A 22,337-nucleotide genomic window follows, 5' to 3' on the forward strand; every position below is an offset into this window, starting at 1 on the left:
GGGGAGGGGATTTCTTAGTGGTGACTGTTGTGGCTAATTGCCTAGGAGGGATGTTGAGTCTAGATGCCAACTTATGACTAATAGATTTCAATGTTTTTCAACTAACTAGATTGTGTCAGGGTGCCAACTATATGGTTACTATTTTGATAAGTTTCATATGAACTAGTTTTATTGTAACTATTGCACTGTAAGGGGGATTTTCTCACTAAAATGTATGGTTAATATTCTTCAAACGGAAATTCCCTCTACCCCTACCGTACTCCAGCTTGGGATTGAATTTGGGATGAAAATGCATAAGGATACTAGATTACCTAGTAGAAAAGATTTTTTCGGCTAAGGAATGGGAAATCCTTCTCCTGTTCCATGAATCCAATTTGAATCATTTGATTCTTTCCATTAATGATTCTAAATATAATATTTGATGATACTGATGTTGTAAAATGATTCATATTACCCTTTGATGCTGCTCAAACGATCAGAAGATGAAGTCTTCTGTGTGCCAGATGACTTCCATACGGCCTAAGGCGCACCAAGGTCGCTACACCCCCTTGAACTCTAGTGTCTAATGTGGCTTCCCCGCACTCTTACCCACGGAGACCTGCGTTTGCTTCTGTTTGGTCGCACCCCTTGATCCACTCGAGCGACTTCCATGCGGCTTAAGCTACCCCACTACCCATTTGGATCATTTTTGGCCGACAGCACAAGGGCGCCTAGCCCATGCTTTCCACCATACCCTTTTGCCTTTTCTTCCCTTGCCCTTTTCTATTGAGATATATAAAAAGTTTTTGTCCTAACCCGTCACTTATCTACTTTCTTGCTTTTTCCAACACTCTACACCATTTCTACTCTCTCTAGAAACTTTCAATTTATATTATATGTGAGTTATTGAGAGTGTTTTTGGTGTTTCTTAAGGGTATCTTTGGTATGTAGACTGGATTAGACGGGATGAGACAAAAAAATAGTCTCATGTTTTGTATGATATGGGGCAAAAAATCACATGGGACGAAAATTTGATTTCATGGGACAAAACTTAATTTTTTTTAGTTCCGCCAAAATAGGTAGAATAACATGGGAGTAAATGAAAGATTACAAGATTACCCTCATTCAAATATCTGATTCTTAACCTAAATGTAAAACAAAAGCCTCCAATAGTTCACGTCTTCTTCCCCATCTATTCATCGCCTCCATAGTTCGATTTCTTCAGTTCACGACTTCTTCAACAACAGGTACGCTTTCGATTTCTCATCTTCACGACTTTTTCATTTGGTTTTCATAGTTCATGACTTATGGAATTGGTCACTTCTTCTTGTTCATCTGTTTTGCTCTAGGGTTTCAGACAAGATTTTAGGTTTGTGTCAATTTTATAGTTAATTATAAGCTTCTTTGATTTTGATTTTCTGGTTTGATTCTCAATTTTTAAGTCTGGTTTGATTTTCTAGCTTGTTCTCGATTTTAGACTACACTTTAAGCTTCTTTTCCATTTCGATTTTCTGGTTTGGAATGCAATTTATTGTTTTATTTTTGGTTTGTTCTCGATTTTAGACTCCACTTTAAGCTTCTTTTTTTTTCTTTTTTTTTCTGGTTTGATTTCCTGGTTTGGTTGGATTTAGATATCTTCCTGGTTTCATTTTGCAGATACAACTCACATGGATATCAAATTTTATAATTTCAAATGCAATCCAACAATTTGATTAGCATGTTGATGATTTAGTATATATGAACTCTGTCGATTTTCCATATTTTGAACTATCTTTTAGTTCGATGCTCCTATGAATTTTGTTTCAATTATTGATATATCATGTTACTATGAATTTGACTATTGCTTGTTTTGTAAATTTTATTGTCTTGGAATGTTTAGATTATTTTTGGCACACTTTACGTGTTTATGAAGATAATTTTTGTCTTCAAAAGTTTTTACCTTTGATGATGTTATGACACGTGTTATTTACAATTGTTGTGTTGGAATTGTTTTAAATTATATATGTATTTACACTTTACAATTGTTGCGTCACAATTGTTTTAAATATTATAGATGTAATTATTTAAATATATTTTGGTTGATTTGTGTCATTTACAATTATTATATGATGCAAAATAATATTAAACAACATTTACGGCAACCTGGTCATTTTAACAGTTTTGTTTTGTCTTGTCCAGCTTACCAAACGCATGACGGACAATTAGTTCAGTTCTATTCTAGTTGTATCAAACGTAGGACAGATAATTAATCCTGCCATCTCTTGTCCAATCATGTCATGTCATGTCTCATCTAGTCTCCATACCAAACATTACCTAAAGCTCTTGAAGATAAGTTAGTTGATCTTGGATCCAAGTATCATTGTACAAACATTTGTAATCTCCTTTGTGGTAACATAATATTGGTTCTCTCTTTTTGGTGGATGTACGCTATCAGATCGACAATGGAACCATGTTAAATCCTTGTGTCTTGTATTTGTGATATTGTTATATACGTAAATCCTAGCATATATGGTTGTCATTTACATTTTGGTATTTATCCCTTTTTAGTGCATGTTGTGCAACACCTAGAGATTGTTATCCACATTGTTGTTTGGATTTCTACAAGCTTTGAGACCTTAGAAATCACTTAATAGTTAAGCTTAATCGCACATTATTTCCTTACAAACTGATACCTTTACACATGTATGAGTGGTTCTGAATAAGACTTCAGGAGCATATACCTTTTCACAACAATGTCAATTTATAGTTGTGTTTGTAACACGTACGTTGATTTTTTATTAGTTAAAATACACAAAAAAATTGTTAAATCCAAGTATATGTTTGAACACTTAATTATTATAGAAGTCTACAATTTTGTTAACTTTCAAATGGTACATTTTACTTTTTTTTAATCGTAAGATGGAGGTCGTACAAGCAAATTAAGACAAAGTTGAAAGATCTAACTTTTTCTTTAGACTACTTTTAACTTTAATATGAAGTTGATGGCTCGACATATAAAGGAACGCTCCATCATCAATATTTATACTATTATTGAAATAAAATTGACTCGTATTAATCTTGCCATGAATCTAAATAGTTTTCATTCATTATAATAAATTTGGATTTGTAAGATGTTTAAAATGTCGGAAGACCATATAATAGAATGATTTATAGGACTTAGGTTTTTATGACTATACAATATAATATTCTATTAAAAATGTGACACTCGGTTTGAAAAACATTTTTTTGACATTTTAACATGATTTTTTAGAATAACTTAAAACAAAGTGTCATATTAATTATTTTTGTATGATATTGTTTGGAAAAATGTCATATAAACACATATATCCTGTAAAAGATGGATTTATGGAATATTTCTCCAAAGTGTCGTATAAAATAACTGATATTGCACTTTATGTGAAAAAAATGTTGTAAAGAATTTGTTAAATGCCCAAAACGTCATATAGGACTCAACTTATAAGATCAAAAAATGAAGGGTCTTATCTAAAGACATTGTAATAAGTTTATAAGATATTTTTGAATATTTCAACAAGTTTAATAAAACACTTTTAATACAAACTGTCCTATTAGCTATTTTATATGACTCTTTTTATAAATTTTTATACGACATTTGTTTTTATAACACTTTTTCAAATAGTGTCATATAAAATAGCTAATGGAATGTTTTGTATTAGAAGTGTCCTATAAAACTTGTTAAAACGTTTAAAAGTGTCCTATAAACTTATTACAACGCCTTTAGATGAGACCTTTTATTTTTTGGTCCTATAAATTGAGTTATATAAAATAGTTTAATTGAACGCTTTGAAGTTGGCGGCGTCCTATTAACTCAATTTTGTTGTAGTGGAAGTTTATAGGACCAAACTATATCTTAGGCGTCCTATCTAAAAAATGTATAATAGTTTACAGGACATATTTGGGCGTTTCAACAAGTTAGTTGGGACACTTATGATATAAAATGTCATATTAGCTATTTTATAAGATAATTTTAAGAAATGTCTTATAAACCCATCGTTTTAAAGAACACTTTTGTTTATAGATTTTTTTCTTCCAAATAGTGTCGTATGAAATAACTAATACGAGACTTTATTCTAAAAAGTGTCCTAAAAAATTGTTAAAATGTTCTATTAACCTATTGTAACATTTTTTGACATGACATTTGTTCTATTCTATAAACTATGTTCGATAACATATTTTATTAGGATGTTTAGATATTTTAGGCGTCAAATAAATATTATTGTAGTCTCTATTAGGACGTTTAAAAATTAGTGTAGGTTTTTTATAAACTCAATTTTATACTGGTGTTTTTAATAAGAAACATTATTAAAAAGGAGGGTGGATGATGATATCAAATCTTTAAGATATATTTTAGTAGTTATAAAATTTGATCTTACAAACGTATAAATAACAAAATGTTTACTAAAACTTTATAATGATTTCTAGTGGAAAAATAAATAAGTCAGGTTCAAACTTTTCAAAGATATTGTCAAAAGAATTGCTGTAGTTCATTTGAGATGCACAAAGTATATGAATGTAGTTATTTTCAAACGCTTTTTAGGAGTCTAACAACAAGCACCGACAAGTGCTTGTATATAACAAAAGGCACTCGTCGAGCTTCTTGGCAATGAGCTTATTAAAACAATCGGTAATTAAGTTAGCAACATGCATGGTCATTGTTAAACCGGTCATTGCCAATTATGTAAGTGAAAGTATCAAGTCAAGTTGATATATATATGTGTATATATATATATATATATATATATATATATATATATAAGGTACTCGCGCAATGCAACGTAATACATCTCGATTTTAATGTTTCATTTTATTTTGTCATCTGTCAATGTTATAATACGGTTTTATATGGTTTTGTAAAAAAACAATAATGTTCTTATTTTGAATTAAATGTAAATTTGAAGATATCTTAAAATTAAAAAAAAAAATATCGATATTGGTATCAAATTAACTATTTAAAAGTTCTTGTTTTGTTGTGTAATTTTTTTAATTCAATTTCTTTATTATTATAATTCAATTTAGGTTTAATAATGAAGTAATTTATTTTTGATTATAATATATTTTTTTATAAAGATAATAATTAAGTATTGGGAAAAGTACAATAAAAACCAATGAACTTTATTGTTTGGAATGATTAAGTCCTTGAACTTTTTTTTGAAACAAATAAGTCCTTGAACTTTCCAAAACATGTTAAATAAGTCCTTGAACATTCCAAAATATGTTAAATAAGTCCTTGAACAATTTTTGGAACAAATAAGTCCTTGGACATTTCAAAAAATGTTAAATAAGTTCTTGGACAATTTTTGGAACAAATAAGTTCTTGAACAATCCAAAACATGTTAAATAACTTTTTGAAAAAAATAAAGTGGTAAAATAGTAAAAAAATCCGGAAAAAACCCAATGAACATTCATATTTTGAACGATTAAGCCCTTAAATATTTTTTGAACCAAAAAGTATTTAGATCTATAAAATTAAACAAATATAACAAAAAAGTACTTACATTTACAAAAAAAATAATTACCATTTTAACTAGTTGTACAAGTCATTAGAATGTATCCAACATGTTTTATAAAAATTTAAGAAGTTATTTAACATGTTTTGGATTGTTCAAGGACTTATTTGTTCCAAAAATTGTCCAAGGACTTATTTAACATTTTTTGGAATGTTTAAGGACTTATTTAACATATTTTGGAATGTCCAAGGACTTATTTGTGCCAACAAATTGTCCAAGGACTTATTTAACATTTTTTGGAATGTTTAAGGACTTATTTAACATATTTTGGAATGTCCAAGGACTTATTTGTGCCAACAAATTGTCCAAGGACTTATTTAACATGTTTTGGAAAGTTCAAGGACTTATTTGTTYCAAAAAAAAATTCAAGGACTTAATCATTCCAAACAAGAAAGTTCATTGGTTTTTATTGTACTTTTCCCTTAAGTATTATGTTAGAACATAATGATTATCCTAATTATATTTTAGATTTTTTATATTTAAAATGAAATATTTATCCAGTATTTGATTATGTTTATCTGCAGTTAGTTATACGAATTCAAACACGAAACTTTAATAAGTTGTATAATATTGTATATATATATGATCAAAAGAGAACTAAATAGTTTGTGGTAACTGTGAGGTCCAATATGAGTCAATCATTTTAGATAATTAATGTTATTTACTAAAATAAAATAAATGGTAAATTAGTAAATTGTGTTGATTATTCAATTTACTTTAATTAGTTTAATATTCCAATTTTCTTTAATTACTTTAACTATTATAATATATGTATATATATACACATACACACGGATACACAGGGACCAAATCATGTGGCTTCTCCAGCACCCACCACCACTCCAGTAACCTCCTCCAGTCATCTTGTATGGCCAAGATGTCATATCCGATGATCAACCACTAAACAACCACCTGCAACAATGGTACCACAGTTGGTATCATAGTGATACCACAATTGTTATCACAGTGGTCTCAAAGTTCTACTTGGTGTGTTTTAGGTATCACATTGTATGTATTTTGGGTATCACATTGTGTATCTTGGTATCACATGGTGTTCGTCGGAGAGATAAAAAATTTAAAACATCTGAAATGCCCTTTAATTATAATTTTATGTCATACTACCAAAAATATTAGTTTTCTAATTTATCATTGATTTGTTGTTGAGATTAAATTTCGCCGTTATCACAAACTAATTAGTTCTCTTTTGAATGAATCTCATATATATAAATATGTATATATATATATATATATGTATGTATATATATATATATGTATGTATATATATATATATGTGTGTGTGTGTGTATATATATGTATCTGAAAGTTTAAACTAGAACGCTAACTATTTAAGAAAAAACAAGAAAATACAGAATCACATGTGATTTTACATTAACGTCAAAAAAATGAAAGTGGACGACTTTTAAACCTATATAATTTTGTACGTGTATATATATATATGTGTGTGACTCATGCATGATTTTGTACGTGAAAAATATATATGATTTTGTACATTTAAAACTTTTTTCTTGTTTTATTAAATAGGTAAGCATTCTCGTCCGAACCTGCACATCTTGACTAGCTTTATTGGGTCATGAAATTAATGATAAGACAAACCTTCATTTTAACTTGAGAGAACTTGAACCGGTGATATCTAAAGAGTAAAACTATGATCTTACCCTTATTGAACAAAATTCTTGATAGCTTTTGTGTATAATCCATCTTCTATCCACACATGGACAACGTTTAAGTAAATAATATTTAACATTTTAAGTATATATAAACATAAAAAACATTTGTTAAATAAAAATCTCGATAGCCCACTTAAATAGTTACAAAAACTACCGCTGTTATGTGCTTCAATTCGGACCACTCTAGCGAAAATCATTGGAGCTAACTTGTATACCTCATTCAAGCATGGCCGGCTGGATCGTGTATGGTTTCTTTGCAAGAATAATATCATAATTAGCCTCAAATGTGGTATTAATATATATATTTTCATTTTGTAATTTAAATAGATTATTACCATAAAAACAGATCATGAAGACTTGGCAATTATTTGCACCTTGTTGACAACAATCAAATCAAGATCGGCATTTTTAAGAAAAGAGGATATTATGATGGAGTAGTTATGTATAAAAGAATGATTGGCCGGGAAAAGAAGCAAAGTCCAAACAGATTATGGTGGTTTTACTTTTGTACAATAACCATTTGGGGTTTGTTCAGGTTTCACAAAAAGAGAAAAATGTGAGAGTCAAGAGTGAAATGATTGAGGTGTGTAAATAAATGAATGAAATGGAAAAGTGCCCCCACCTGCTAAGGTGCTGACTGGGTCTTCCTCTGATTCTGATAATTCAAAAAGTGAGTGCCCCATGAGAGCCTACCACAGTGCACAGAGAGAAAGAGAGAGAGGAGGGTATTTGTGTTTGCGCAGTGTGTTGTATCCATCCATGAGAGCGACGACTGACTGCCTAAAAACCATTCAACTGTTGTGGCACTGAAAAACATGGCGGGTTTATACAAACACTCATTATTATAATATTACTTGACCTAGAGAGAGAAAGAGTGTGTGTGTGTGTGTGTGAGTGTGTGTGAAGTTAAGGCTCTGCATTGCTTGTTAATGTAGTATAATGTTCACGTGACAGCAAAGAAGAAATCAAATCACAATCCTACAAATACACAGAAGATTATGTTTTCTTCATCATTTAACTTCATAATGATCGCAACAAACTAAAGAAAAGAATCCCTGCTTTTTTCTGATTAAAGTATGTACGTTGCATGCTATACTATAAAGTTTACTATTTCATATATTTATATTAATATATATATATAACTATTTATATATATATATATATATATATGGTTTCAAGAATAAATCCAAAATGTATTAATACTGGTATCACAAAATAATTATCGTAATAATAAAACTTAAAAGCTAACTATAAAATTATTACACCAACTCTGTTTTTTGCAATATTTTGGATCATTTAAATTTAAATTTAAATTTAAATATTTAAGTTATTAAAAATTGATGTATAGTTTTTTTTTTCAAAAATTTATCTCTTAAAACTTCAAAACTTAAATTGATTGTTGGTGCATCTCCATTTTCACTTGTGATTTTGCATTCCCAAGGTGGTTTATTACACAGCCTCTACTTTTTGGAGTGCATCTTTTGCGGCAAAGGTGTTGAAACTTTGGACCATTGTTTCTTCTCTTGTTCGGTGGCAAGCATTCTTTGGAGGAAAATATGGGCTTGGTGGGATCTTAAAGCCCCGCGGCTTTCCTCGGTGTCTGATTTTACAATGTTGATCAAACAAGTAGGTACTCATCGTAAGGTTGGAGTGATTTTCTTATCAGTGTGCGCCGTGGCGCTTTGGCAACTTTGGAAGTGGCGGAATGAAAATTTTTCATGCTAAGGATGATGCGGAAGCTAAGAAGAGAGGTGAAGACCCATTCCYAGGTGTTCAAAATTTTTCCAAGCTTTGGATGGGGAACAGGAATCATAAGTTCCATCTTAATTGGGATAGTTGGTCTTCTTCTCCTTACCTTGTTTAGTCTACTTGCTTGTCTCAGGCTTGGGTTTTGCTTTGGCTTTAGGTTAGGGATGTCTCTTTTTGCTTCTTTTTGTTTTCGTTTGTTATTGTGGATTCTTGATTCCTCTTGTGTCTAGCTTCTTGCTGGATCGTTTTGTTTAATTTTATTGGTTGGCTTGGTGAGGGTGATGGCCATGCCGAAGCTCTCCTCCTTGTCCTTCCTTTTTTGTCTTTCAAAAAAAAAATGCAACCTGATATCAACCATCCAATTTTTAATCTACAATCAACAATGGAGCATGCATAGAAGGTAATTAAAATTATAGTTTCAATTTATTTTACAAATTTCAATTGAATTTAGGTGTAAATTAGGAAATAGATATTTCATTAGATCCAGATTATTATTAACAATGAAGCGGGAAATCAGGATTCATCGTGATACACTAACCAATAACTCGTTTCATTGATGCAACTATCAAGTATGTTCCATTAGCAACATGTTTTGTTGACATGTTTTTGTTTCATTAAACACTATAAAACCTATTTCATTAACATCGTAGTTTCATTATTGTGTGAGTAATATATAATCAACTGTTTCATTGGATTTTGTATATTATTTAATTAAGGTATGTGGACAAAAATTGGTTGAAAGAAATAATTTCAAAAAAAGGGTGGTGAAGATATCAAAGAACCCAACCTTCATAAAAGGAATTAAAAACATAAAAAATGAAAATCATGATGAAAATGATCCAAAACAATCATTTCCAAAAACAAAAACAAACCAAAAATAAAAAATCAAATGAAATCAGGTACAAAAAATAAAAGGTATTAAAAACATATTAATTATAAAAAAAACAAATAGACGAAAGTACTCTTCATAAACTGAAAAAAGAAAATATGATTGATTTAGATTACCTTCCATTGGTTGTACCGATGATATATATCGGTTACATTTAAAACATCATATATATATATATATAGGGCTCATCAAATGCAATTCTCTTGAATATTACAACTAATACAACTTCATTTACACCCACACAATTAAACAATCAATGGTTGGGGATAGGACAATTACATATTTAAAAAATTAAAAACAAAAAGATATACTCGTTTAAATGGGAGATGATTTACAGTTCAAATTAAATTTTATTGGGTTACATTGGTTGTAACATTTGAAATGTTGAAATACTATGTCTCTCTCTCTCTCTCTCTCTCTATATATATATATATGTATGTATATGCATGGGGCATTTCTTAAAAAAAAACACAGAAAATTGTTATAATTTTCATATGATTTTTTGTTCATCTAAGACTAAAACTTAAAATATTGATTAATATATAATTGTTTTACAATGTGTTTGTTTCACATATATTTGTGAACCTTTTTAGTTTGTTTGTAAAAAAATTACACATAAAAAAGTTTTATATTGTGAACAGAATACATTTGAATCAAATACATTGTAAAACAAATATATGTTCATGAATATATTAGATACTATGCTTAAATGAAAAGAAAATCATATAAAACAACATGTAATGCCTTAAAGTAAAAAATTATTATGGCTATCACTATTATATATATATATATATATATATATATATATACATAGAGGAGCAATCAAATGACAACCACCCTTAATCTTGTGAAATTGTTTCATAGAATATTTTTTTTGATGAATTTCTTTCATATATGGTTATGAAATTGTTTCATATAATATTTAATAAAATTTTAATAAAATTGTTTCATATATTTCTCTAAAATTAAAATAATGAAGATGATAATATCCATGATTAACACCCTTCACAATAAAAATGGTTAATCAACCTCTCATAATTACAAAAAAATAAACAAAATGAAAAATTAAGATTGGTTGAATGAGGTTTTCACGGTTTTTACAAATTAAGTGGTTTTTATTTGAACGTTCCCCTATATATATACATATATATATATATATATATATTTACATTTCATGAATTGTATTATCAGCTTTCTAGCTATTAAACTTAATTGTAGTCTCAAAAAGTGTGTTAGAAAGAACGATTGTAACCCTCTTTTCTAGTTTTGTTTTGCAAGCAAAGCTTTTGTTCAACCAAATTAAATGTACTTTCAATAAATTTATATTTTAACGAATATGATCAGTAAGCAGCAAAACAAAATAAAGACTATCATTAAAAAATTTCTGACTAAAAAATATGAGTTAATATATGCATGTTAAATATTTTTCATGATGGATAACTTCTATTTTTGGATAAATCCTATTCGAAAGTTATATATAAGTATCAAAGTCAAAATAATCAACGAATTTTTTCTAAGTTATTTTAAAACAACCGTAAATTCCCTATTAGAACAAAACTCACACAAAGTTAACCTAAATATGTGTTTTATTAAAAACCAAAAAGAATTATTTATAATTATAATATCATATTATTATAATAACATATATCTTACTGTTATTTCATTAAAAAATATTTTGGATTGTTCCCAAAAATATATAATGTTTGAATATTTATTTACAGTTTTGTTAATTTGTGAATTAGTAGTTATTACTAGTGAGATTTATTATAGTCAAAATAAGTACCAAACCAATATTTGTATCCTTTTGACCATCGGCATGGAACAAAGAATAATCTCAGCTTTCAATTATTCAATCATTTTAAGTAGGTTTGAATCCTATTTGAGGAGATTTGAAAATCATCGTCAACACCTCGGTGTAGGTCGAGAGAGGAAGATAGTTACAAATTGGAAGTTTTCGAGGGATAGTGTTCTCTGTATAATTATTTGTTTTACAAATTGAAGATAATTTCTTTGCTCGGGTGATGATTTTTTGGAATTAATGATGTATATACCTAAAAATTTGAACGTCTTAATTAACTATAAAAATCAAAGGAATGACGACACCTGCATAGTTCATTTTTCGTTCCATCACTGTCTTTGAGTAGAACATGTTACATTGTTTTGGATTTTCAAGACAAATCCTGAGAGAAAGTTTAGCATATAGTGAGCCCACTTCTTTCTCTTTTCTTTTATTGTGTTTCAATTTTCTGGCTTATTATGGCTTTTGGAGAATTTCGGAGGCATGTAATTTTGGTACATTTGCAGCTCGTACATCTTCAATTGTTCTTTTTAGGTTACAGTGAAATTATACAGGAAAAACAATTGCGTTGTTAATGTATGTCTTTTTCTTGGGTTTGCAAGAAGGTAGATGAAATCTATATAGGAAAAACAACTTAGACAATGGTTTAAGTTTTCAAAATAAAAGTTGAAGATAGTAAACTTGTTTTGATGTTTGTGTGGCTTGAAAAACTTGAATACAAATTAAGGAAAAACATGCCATGATCATTTATTTGACATATATAATTTGTGAGGTTAAATTTCAAGTTGAATGATAGTTAGTTTTAAGATTTGTTTTCTAATTTTCATCTTATGTGCCATATAAAACCATATAATTAAACACGCGAACATACAAGTGTTATCAAAACATAACTTATATTTCTACGAAGCCAAATTAAATTGCACTATTTTGTAACTAGTGTGAATGATAGACATTAATAACATCTAAACCAACAACACAAAGTTGGAAGGCAAATGAATAATAATATGCATTTTTAGAATTTAAAAGCATTAGCTTTTGAGTAAATTTGATGGTTGCGAACAATTTTCAATTCAAATATTAAGGAATTCATAACGAGATTAATAATTTTCAGTTAATAAACGTAAATATTTCCTAACAAGATGTTATATTCAATGCATATAATTGGACTATATATGTAAAACCCTCAAGAAAATTAGAGTTAGACCCTTGATTTTGAGTGTTTTGAAATTTCTAGGATTAATGAAATCATTATCTAACGCAATTGGGAAAAAATTCTAGAACTTCTTTAATTAATCCACAATGTTGATAATTTGCACATGTGAACGGTATTGTTGATCCGTTGCATCTCGGTGCATCTCATCCAATGTATATGTATATATATATATATGTATATATATATGTATATGTATATATATATGTATATATATATATGTATATGTATATATATATATGTATATGTATATACATATATATATATATATATATATATATACAAACACACACACATACATTTATATATAGTTGATTTTCAATAAGAATAGTAGTTACCATGAGAAGTGATATTCACCTTTGAATCAATCTTAATTGAATATCAATTGAAAATGCATTTTAAAGCTAATTCATGGATATTTTGGGACTTAACCTGAACCATTAGATCAATACTAATTAAAAGTGATCAAGGGTCCAAACTCTTCTTACACTTCTCACCTTAACTCATGTTCTTACACGATATTTCGTCTACATATTTAGCCAAACGTTATTTTGATAAATGGTAGTAAAGAAGTGATCATATCTCTTCATATGGTCAAGATCGACTGGTGCATAATTACAGCTTTGATTGGTCAATAATTACGGTTATAGAAAAAATAGAGAGAGTATTTTCGTAACTTTTACAAGTAGGCGGCAAACGGGTTCATATATGAACCTATGTGATTCACATATGAACTATAAGTGCTTGGACATTCCAAAATATGTTAAATAACTTTTTAAATTTTCTAAAACATGTTAGATACATCCTTATGACATATACAACTGGTTAATGTAGTAAAATAATGAAAAAAAGTTTAAAAAAAAACCAATATACTTTCATATTTTGAACGATTAAGTCCTTAAACATTTTTTGAACAAAAAAAGTACTTATATTTATAAAATGAATCAAATATATTAAATAAGTACTTACATTTAAAAATGATTACTGATAAAATTTATTTTAATTAAAAATAAAATATATTATGTATGTAATTTTTTGAAAAAAAATAAAAAATATTACTGATGCAATTTCTTTTAATTCAAAAAAATAAAATATATTCCGTTACTGATTTTTCAAATTAAAAAATTAGTCGATAATTTGATTAAATAACCGACGGATAAACGATAAAATTTAACCAAATACATAATTAATTAAAATTTGTAGTTAATCCGTCGATGAAATGATATTATCGACAAGATTCAAACACGATCTTTCACATTTATTAACATGTTACTATGTTAATGTGTCTGACGGTGGTCAAGTTAGTCATCAATTAGATATAAGCAATCAATGCATATACCAATGAACACTAGCGGCAAAATTTAATTAATTATGTAATTAGTTAAATTTTATCGTTAATCTATCAGTAATTTAATTAAATTATTTTCTATTTTGTTAATTTGAAAAATTACCAACGAAATATATTTAACTTTTAATTAAAATAAATATCATCAGTAATCCTTTTTAATTTTTTTTAATTTGAGAAATCATATATGAAATATATTTTACTTTTAATCTAAATAAATTTAATCAGTAATCTTTTTTAAATCTTTTTTTTAATTTGGAAAATCACTGATATAATATTTTTTATTTTTAATTACAATGAATTTCATCAATAATTTTTTTTAAATGTAAGTACTTTTTTGTAAATTAAATACTTTTTTTGTATATTTGTTTATTTTATAGATGTAAGTAATTTTTTGTTTCAAAAAATATTTAGAAAATTAATCGTTCAAAATTTGAAAGTTTATTCGCTTTTTTCAAACTTTTTTAATTATTTTATCACATTAACCAATTTTATAGGTCATAAGAATGTATTTTCAAGTTTTAAAAAGTATAATGAGTTATTTAACAAATTTTGAAATGTCTAATAACTTATTTGTTTCAAAACAATTGTCCAAGTACTTAATCATTCCAAACACTAAAAGTTCATTGAGTTTTTTTAGACTTTTCCCTTATTAATAATGAGAGATTGAGACTGGATCTTAGAGTTATCACAAACTACTAAGTTCTCCATTGAATAACCCTATATATATACGCGCGTGTGTATATATATATATATATAGGTGAAAGATCGTGTGAAAATGAGAGTTAAGTTGAGAAGCGTAAAAAGGGATCTAGACCCTTGATCACCTTTATCTCAATCCCACCCATGATACACGCTTTGCAGAAGTATAGCTTGATCTTCGTAGCACTAAAAACCTCAAATGAGGAAAATATGAGAATGATGTTGATTGCGAGATATGTACATAATAAGATATTGCAATACTCAACGGTTATAGTACATCTGAAATGTATCATTGGATTTAAGCTAGTTCCTCTCATTATCTCCTATGATCTATATCATTGCAATTGAGGCTGAGTATTTGACACCCTCTTGGTCTTCAGCTCACAATTATAGATAGCAGTATTGTAGTTTCAAATGCCCCTAAATTGCTAAAATAGTACGTATTGTGTTTATTGTTTTCCTATATTTCATTGATTCAATAACCCTTAATTTTGATCATATAAAAGAACTTATTATACATTCTAGAACTCATATACATGTTGATTTGGTGTACAATCCTAGGCTTACATGTAAACTTGCTAAAGACACATTGATCTTGACCTGAATTTCGTGTATACCCACATATGCCATATTGGTCATGCTAGTAAGTGGGGAAAATGATGGGCGAACTTCTCCAAATGCTCCACCAAATTGACATATGAGTGTGTGCTTTGATCATGAGTCAGATGTGTTGCAATATTGTCAAATATATACATATATTATAGCAATTATTTTATTATTATTATGTGTATTAAAAGTTTAATGACAACTTTTACAAGATGATTACTTAATTTAATTGCTTTTTTATTGGTTATTTTTCGAGCTTTAATTTGTTTTTATCCTTTTTCCTGATCATTCTATGTAAACAAGATTTTATCTTTATTCTCTTTGGAAATTGAGTGGATAATTACGTAATTAAGTGTTGTGATCTTATTGAGTCCATAGGACATTGTATCATCAGATAGTATTTCACAATTCACATTATCATATGCAAGTTAGAAAATAATGTTCTGAACATAAATTTTAAATGTCACGTCGTACGTGTGTAGTACCTCGAGTTTCAGCTGGTGGCTTTGAAATAGTTTCTCCCAACAAGACAAGGCGACACTTACGTGAAGGTACATGGAAGGAGATGAGCTTGGTTGATTAGTGTACGACTAGGTTAGCATGCAAGGGACTTGAACACACTTGCTAGACATAGGGGAAAACTAAAGATTGTAGATCTACCAGGTCCAAGCTTGGGCAAAGTCGCAACATAGTGATATTGGCTATGTTTGCATAACAAACTACACGTTTAGTAAAAGCTATCTGATAACCTTCATGACAATATAAAATGATCTGAAAGTACTTGTTAAAAATTTACTAAACACTAACGTATACGAGGCATAATTAAAAAAAAGTCACTACAGTTAACTAAAAATCTATCTTGTAGTTTTTTCTAAAACTAGTTTATCACTTATCTAATGAAGTTTTGTTTAAAATAAACTCAAAAAATAAGTTAAACTTATGGTTACGGAACATGACTGTCAGGATAAGATAAGGAAATTGGTGCGGTATGACTAACATTCATTTAACTTTTTTGAAGTGTGACAAGAAGATCGATCCCTATATGCATTGTAATTAAATAGAAGACATAAAATACCGTATCACTAATTCTTATATCATGGTATTCAGTTAAATCTTAGACTAGTATGTGATAACACTAAGTTTCCTGTGGTTGACCAAAGAAAGATCTATAGTACCCGTCCAACAACTCTCCATGGCTACTTAAGGCAAAGAACAAAAACCTTTCAGAACGAAGATGAAATAGTAAGTTCTATATATATTCTTTTCTTTAATTTAGCTTTGAATATTAACTGGTGACAGAACTTTGATTATCTAATGCAAATAAATAGTGGTTGGTGTTGATTTGTTTGTACTCACGATTAATTGACATTCAAAATAAGCCCTTCCTATATATAATTCAGATCATCAAGAGTTATGTAAATACATAGGTGATGCACTCATCAAGGCTGCAATATTATATAAACATCAATTTATGAGAACTGCATACCATTTATTATGATTTAGTGATTCCATCCAGAAGAAATAGAGAGCTTACAAATTAAACTAACAATAAATAAACGAAAGAAGAAGGAGATTAGGTGTACACAACAAGCAAGTTCAATCCTTTCTTTATTTTCTTTCAGAAGTAAAATGCAAAGACATGAATGTAATCACTTATAAACACGCAAACAGATGGGGAGAGAAGGAGAGGTTTTCTTGAAATACTACTAATCTCCTTCACCTTCTGTTAAAGCTGAAGACATGTAGCTTGGGGCGATGGAGGTCTCATCAGCTGTAGTGGCTGCAGCATGATTAGTAGCGGCTTCAAAACGTTGCCTACAAGAATAGCAAGTGATCTCTAACATGGTGGAGCTGATCTTCTTGGTGGCTTGTTCTCGAAGAACCTTAGCCCTTTCTAACTCCACCTGAGCTTGTTGCCTAATCCTCTTGGCATTCTCAAACTCCATCTCTGCCATCTCAATTTGCTTCTTTGCTTGGTTCCTAGCATCTTCTGCAAATGCCTTGTCTGCCATAGCTATCTTCAATTCTTCTTCTCTATGCAAGCTAAGTCCACTTCCAATTGAGAGATTCAGATGGGTTTGATGAGTGTTGTTTTGTTCATAAAGTGATAGTGACGGTAAGAGCTGAAGTTCCAAGTTGTTTTGAATGTCTTCATGGGTTTGTGAAAATACAGTCTGAGGAGGAGGTTGGATGTGTGGCAATCTCGGAATTGTTGGGATGGAACTGAAGTTCATGTCATTGGATGGACTTGTACTTGATGCAGTACGAGATGAACATGCAGGCTGGAATCCAGGCAGGTCCGCATGGATTCGCCGGACCGTACAAGCGTCTTGGTGCTCGATGAAACTCTCAACTCTACAAAGTCAAATGAGTAGATCAAAAGGTGTATAAGAATATCATTTCAAAGATATGATTGATTACTATGCAAAAACGGAATTAAGAAAAGGAAGAAATCAAAGCTTCCTCCTGTGGCCCTAACAATAAAATATATACTAAATTAAGACATGTTTGATCTTTATCTTTCTCTGGATTAAAGAAACAACCTCCTCAGCAAACAAAAAGTTGGAGGAAGGCCTATTAACTCTTAAATTTGAGCTTTTATATTAAGAAAATAAAATTGAGATGGTAGATCCTAGGAATAATGCAAAGAATTATATATTACATATATTCAAACTGAGATTATTTTAAAAAAACAACACAAAAAACTTACAAGAATTTAATAAGAAATTACATAAAATAAACAGAAGAATTTAAAATTTTCAGACAAAAACCATTAAGGAATTTTCTTTTGATTCCGACTGAATGTTGCTGAAATTTATGTGTGAGCAGAAAATATAAATGTCGATGATGAAAGGTCACATCTTGGAGCCTGATCTCCNGGGGGGGGGGGGGGGGGGGAGAGGGGAGAGAACGCAGTAAGATACCCAAAATATCAAATTAAGAAGATAAAGGATAGAACAAAAACATAAAGTAACCTGGAAAAGACTCGACCACAGTCACAAGAATGGCCTCTTGTGCCACAAGTTTTAAGATGAGCTTTGTAATCAGATTGAACAGCATAGCCCTTTGAGCACTTGTCACAAACCCACTGCTTATTATTGCTGTGCTTCCTCCGAAAGTGCTTCTTGATCCCGACGAGGTCCCCAAGCGCGTGGCAAGGATCATGGTGCAAGCAGCTGGGTTCTGGGCACACGAAAACCCTCTTCTTCACTTCCGGGGAATCCCTTTTCAACAATTTCCACGGCACCTTATGACGCCTCCGGTGCATCTGCAGATTCTGATCCCTCTGGAACCCTTGGTTACAGATCTCACATACGTATTGGTCTGACTCAAGCAAGGTCTTGGGGGACAAGGACACCACCTCCGCATCCGGATCTGCAATTTTAAACATGCGAAAGATTTATCTATCTATCTATAGAATGATTTACAAACTGCATCTGATAAGTTGTCAAACTATCTTTACTAATTGAAATATTCGTCCCTGATGTTGTAAGCACAAGGAAACCTATCATCAGTATCGAATTTTGTTATAAGTGAATTCGATTTGCTTGGTGATCGAATTCACTTATCTAACATGAGGGTACCTGGAGTACCAGCAGGACGCCTTTTCCTTTTGTTAGGAAGGCCATTATCTTGGGATGGGAAGAGATCAGAAGAAGAAGGGCCCGGACCGGGGCCAGCTGCTGTAGTGAAGTGGTGGTGGTGGTGGTGGTTGTCTAACATATGGGTAGATTTATGTAGTGGGTTTTTCTGATTATGTCTTGCAGATGAAGCTCCTAATCTATCAAGAATCCTTTATTCTGTACAGATGTTGAACTGGGTTGCTTCAATATATTAATCTGAGAGAGGAGCTAGAAAGGAGATATGAGAAGGGGAAAAAGCAGTCTGCTTTGCAAAATCAGGCTTTCTTTTGAGCTTTAAAACCTTTTAGCTTTTTCAATGAGCTTTCTTTGCTTTTTCCTCATTGACCCCCACCTTGAGCAGGTAAGGTTGAGCTAAGTCTTCTATATAAAGTTTGTAACAGTGGAAGAGAGAGAGAGAGAGAGATAAATATACACAAAACATGCAGTACAAAGTGTGGGGTTTAAGATGAGACGGAGAAGGATAGAAGCGAATGGGGCATAATCCAATCACATGACTTGAACTCGAGCCCACAACAAAGCAAACGGGCAGAGGAAATTAACCAAGAAACATCCCCACCACATGAGAAAAAACAAACAAAATCAGTCATTATTTTATTTCACCTTTTTCCCTTTAATCATAATGAAGAAAATGCAATATCTGAATGAATAAATGCAAACCCAGAAACGCCTTTACACGTGACCTTCCATTCCCCCTCACGCGACCTCCCACTTTTTCTCCACTGTAAAGTCGAAAAAAGGTAAAAATAAGAATTGTGGTGGAAAGGTGATTCCTTTGACTAAAAGTACCTCCGATTACTGTTACAAAGTTAAAACATGATTGCTACTAATATACTATACTTAGATAGCTAGTGCTGCTCGTGGAGATGGTATCAAAGTAATGAAAGACCAGTTTGGTATTCAGGGATCTTAATCCATAACCTTTGTTTAATTTATGGTTTAACAGCTAGATCATTAAGCCACAAGGCTGATCGATGAAAGCTGAGGCTAATATTTTTCAAATAATCCACCTTCAACTCTTGTCTTGTGTATAAACAATCGGTGCCACCCTCTATTCATCCATCAATATTCATATTTGTTCATTTGAACATGAATCTTGTAACCGGTCAAAGTATCTCCTTTTCATTTAGCAGGTTCAATTCGTTTCTAACATTTTATAAGTTTAGTTGTATAAACTATGGCCCACCACAAGATATTTTCTTTGAGTATTCATAGAGATGTAGTTTCTAAATCAATATTATCTTGCATATCATTTCTAATACAAAACATCAATTCGTTCCAACATCAAAGACATCCTATGATACATCTGTTTTCCATATACATCCTATATGTTTGGACCATGTTGTTGATCACCGAAGTAACACTTTATATAATATAATATAATATAAATAGTTAGGTTTTTATTTCATCCCTATGTTAATGTTTTGCACTGGTTTTAAACTTTTAAGGTTAAAACAGGCTTTTTCATCAAGACCGTCAATTTCATAATTAGAGATCCATGTCAGTTATAGCTTGAAATCTTGTTAGCTTTTTATGGATATGAGAATACATAAGATTAAGGTACGAAAAAACAATGGTAGTTTTGAAATCGTAAACATAGATAGTAAATTAACAACTATATAAGCAAAATCATGTTGTAATACCCAACAGAATTAGTTGCACAAACAACAGGATCAAATAACAATAAACAATAGAAGTTCTAGTAGTCAAGCGCCAGAAGCAACAAAAAGCAAATACAGATAAAAAATTAAAGAAGTAGATAACAATAGCCAATGGAAGAAGTGAAACGAACAACACAAGAAAGAAAAGGAATCATCGATTCAAGAAAAAGATGATAGCAATAGCGTGCAATATGTTGTGGAGTTTAAAGATTAAAGCCTAAAGTTTTTGTCTATTGAATTTTCGAAGCACATAAATACTTAATTAGATAAACGATAAATAATAGTAAAAATAAACAGTCATTAAATTTAATAGATTTCTTTTTCCAATACAATTAATTGATAAAAAATTCGGGTCTTTATCTAAATTCTTCTTGGACTCCTTTATCTACTATTTTTTTGGTCTCATATTATTTCCAAAAAATCATTGGTCTATTTTATATATTTACTAATTATTTCAACTATTATTTTCTAATATATTATAATACATTAAGGAGGTGTTTGAGATTGCTTATAAAAGCTGTTTTTTAACTTATTTTAGTCTGGCACCGATGATAAGTTGTTTTCTGATGTTTGGATAAGAAAAAAAAAACTGTTTATATCGGTGCCAAACCGGTAATAAGTTGTTTTTGATAAGTTAATCATTTCTGACTTATGAAAAACTGCTTATTACCATTTTACAATTTTAATCCTATTTAATTTAACTCCGATTTAATATCACATAAGTTAATAAGCACTTTTACAAAAAAAAACATAAGTTATTTTAAATAAGCAATCTCAAACACCCCCTAAATAAAAAAATAGACTCTTATTTTTTCTCACACCTTGAGCAATTGCCTATTTTACCTATAAAAAATATATTAAATAAACATCATCTTTTTAATTTGATCCAAATTGATTCAAATAGCAACACTCTTTTAAATATTTAGATGTTAATTTGACAAGATTGGTCTAATTGGTATATGTATGTGACCACTATCTTACTAATTTTTTATACTTGTCTATGATTAAAAAGGATGAGAATATAATTGTTTTTTTTTTTTGTATATTTTGCCATTCTCATATGTATTATCCAAAATGTATCTATTTTAAATGTCAACACATTTTCATGCATTTTTGACAAATTGTCACATATTAATTGTGTAAGAATTTTGATGACTTGTTGAACACTAAATAAAGCAACACTATTTTTTTCACTTTTACCATTCTTCGCAATTGAAAATTGTTTTGGTCTTACATTTTATTAGGAGTTAGTTTCTTCGCTACCGTTAGTTTTTGTAAGCCTATTAAAGGCTACTCATTTGTTCAACAATAAAATATAAGCAGCTTTCAGTTCTATTCTTTCATTCTTTATTTATGTCTGCTATATTTTATTGTTCTTATAATTGTTATCAGAATTATTTGAGTAAATTTCTCCTCATTCCTTGGTTAACCGAGTTGTGAGATTAACTTGTGAGAGATTCTCCTTCTAACAAAATGATTGACCTTCAGGTCATTGGCATAGTTAAGAAAATCTCAGATAACTCCAACTAAAATTCTTGATCTAC

The 22,337-nt window shown here is 29.9% G+C and overlaps 1 protein-coding gene across 1 annotated transcript; it reads right to left on the bottom strand.

Moving 5' to 3' along the window:
* Nucleotides 1-17,074: 17,074 nt before the first annotated feature.
* On the bottom strand, nt 17,075-19,437 carry LOC112502208 (protein SHOOT GRAVITROPISM 5-like). The gene is made up of 3 exons (XM_025106062.1): nt 19,076-19,437; nt 18,467-18,866; nt 17,075-17,846 (listed from the first exon to the last, which is right to left on the bottom strand). The coding sequence occupies exons 1-3, from the start codon at nt 19,212-19,214 to the stop codon at nt 17,198-17,200; spliced, it is 1,188 nt and encodes a 395-aa protein (XP_024961830.1). The 5' UTR covers nt 19,215-19,437; the 3' UTR covers nt 17,075-17,197.
* Between the last annotated feature and the right edge of the window lie 2,900 nt (nt 19,438-22,337).

This window comes from Cynara cardunculus, unplaced genomic scaffold, assembly GCF_001531365.2.
Source record: "Cynara cardunculus var. scolymus isolate 2C unplaced genomic scaffold, CcrdV1 Un_Scaffold_1081, whole genome shotgun sequence".
NCBI lineage: Eukaryota > Viridiplantae > Streptophyta > Magnoliopsida > Asterales > Asteraceae > Cynara > Cynara cardunculus.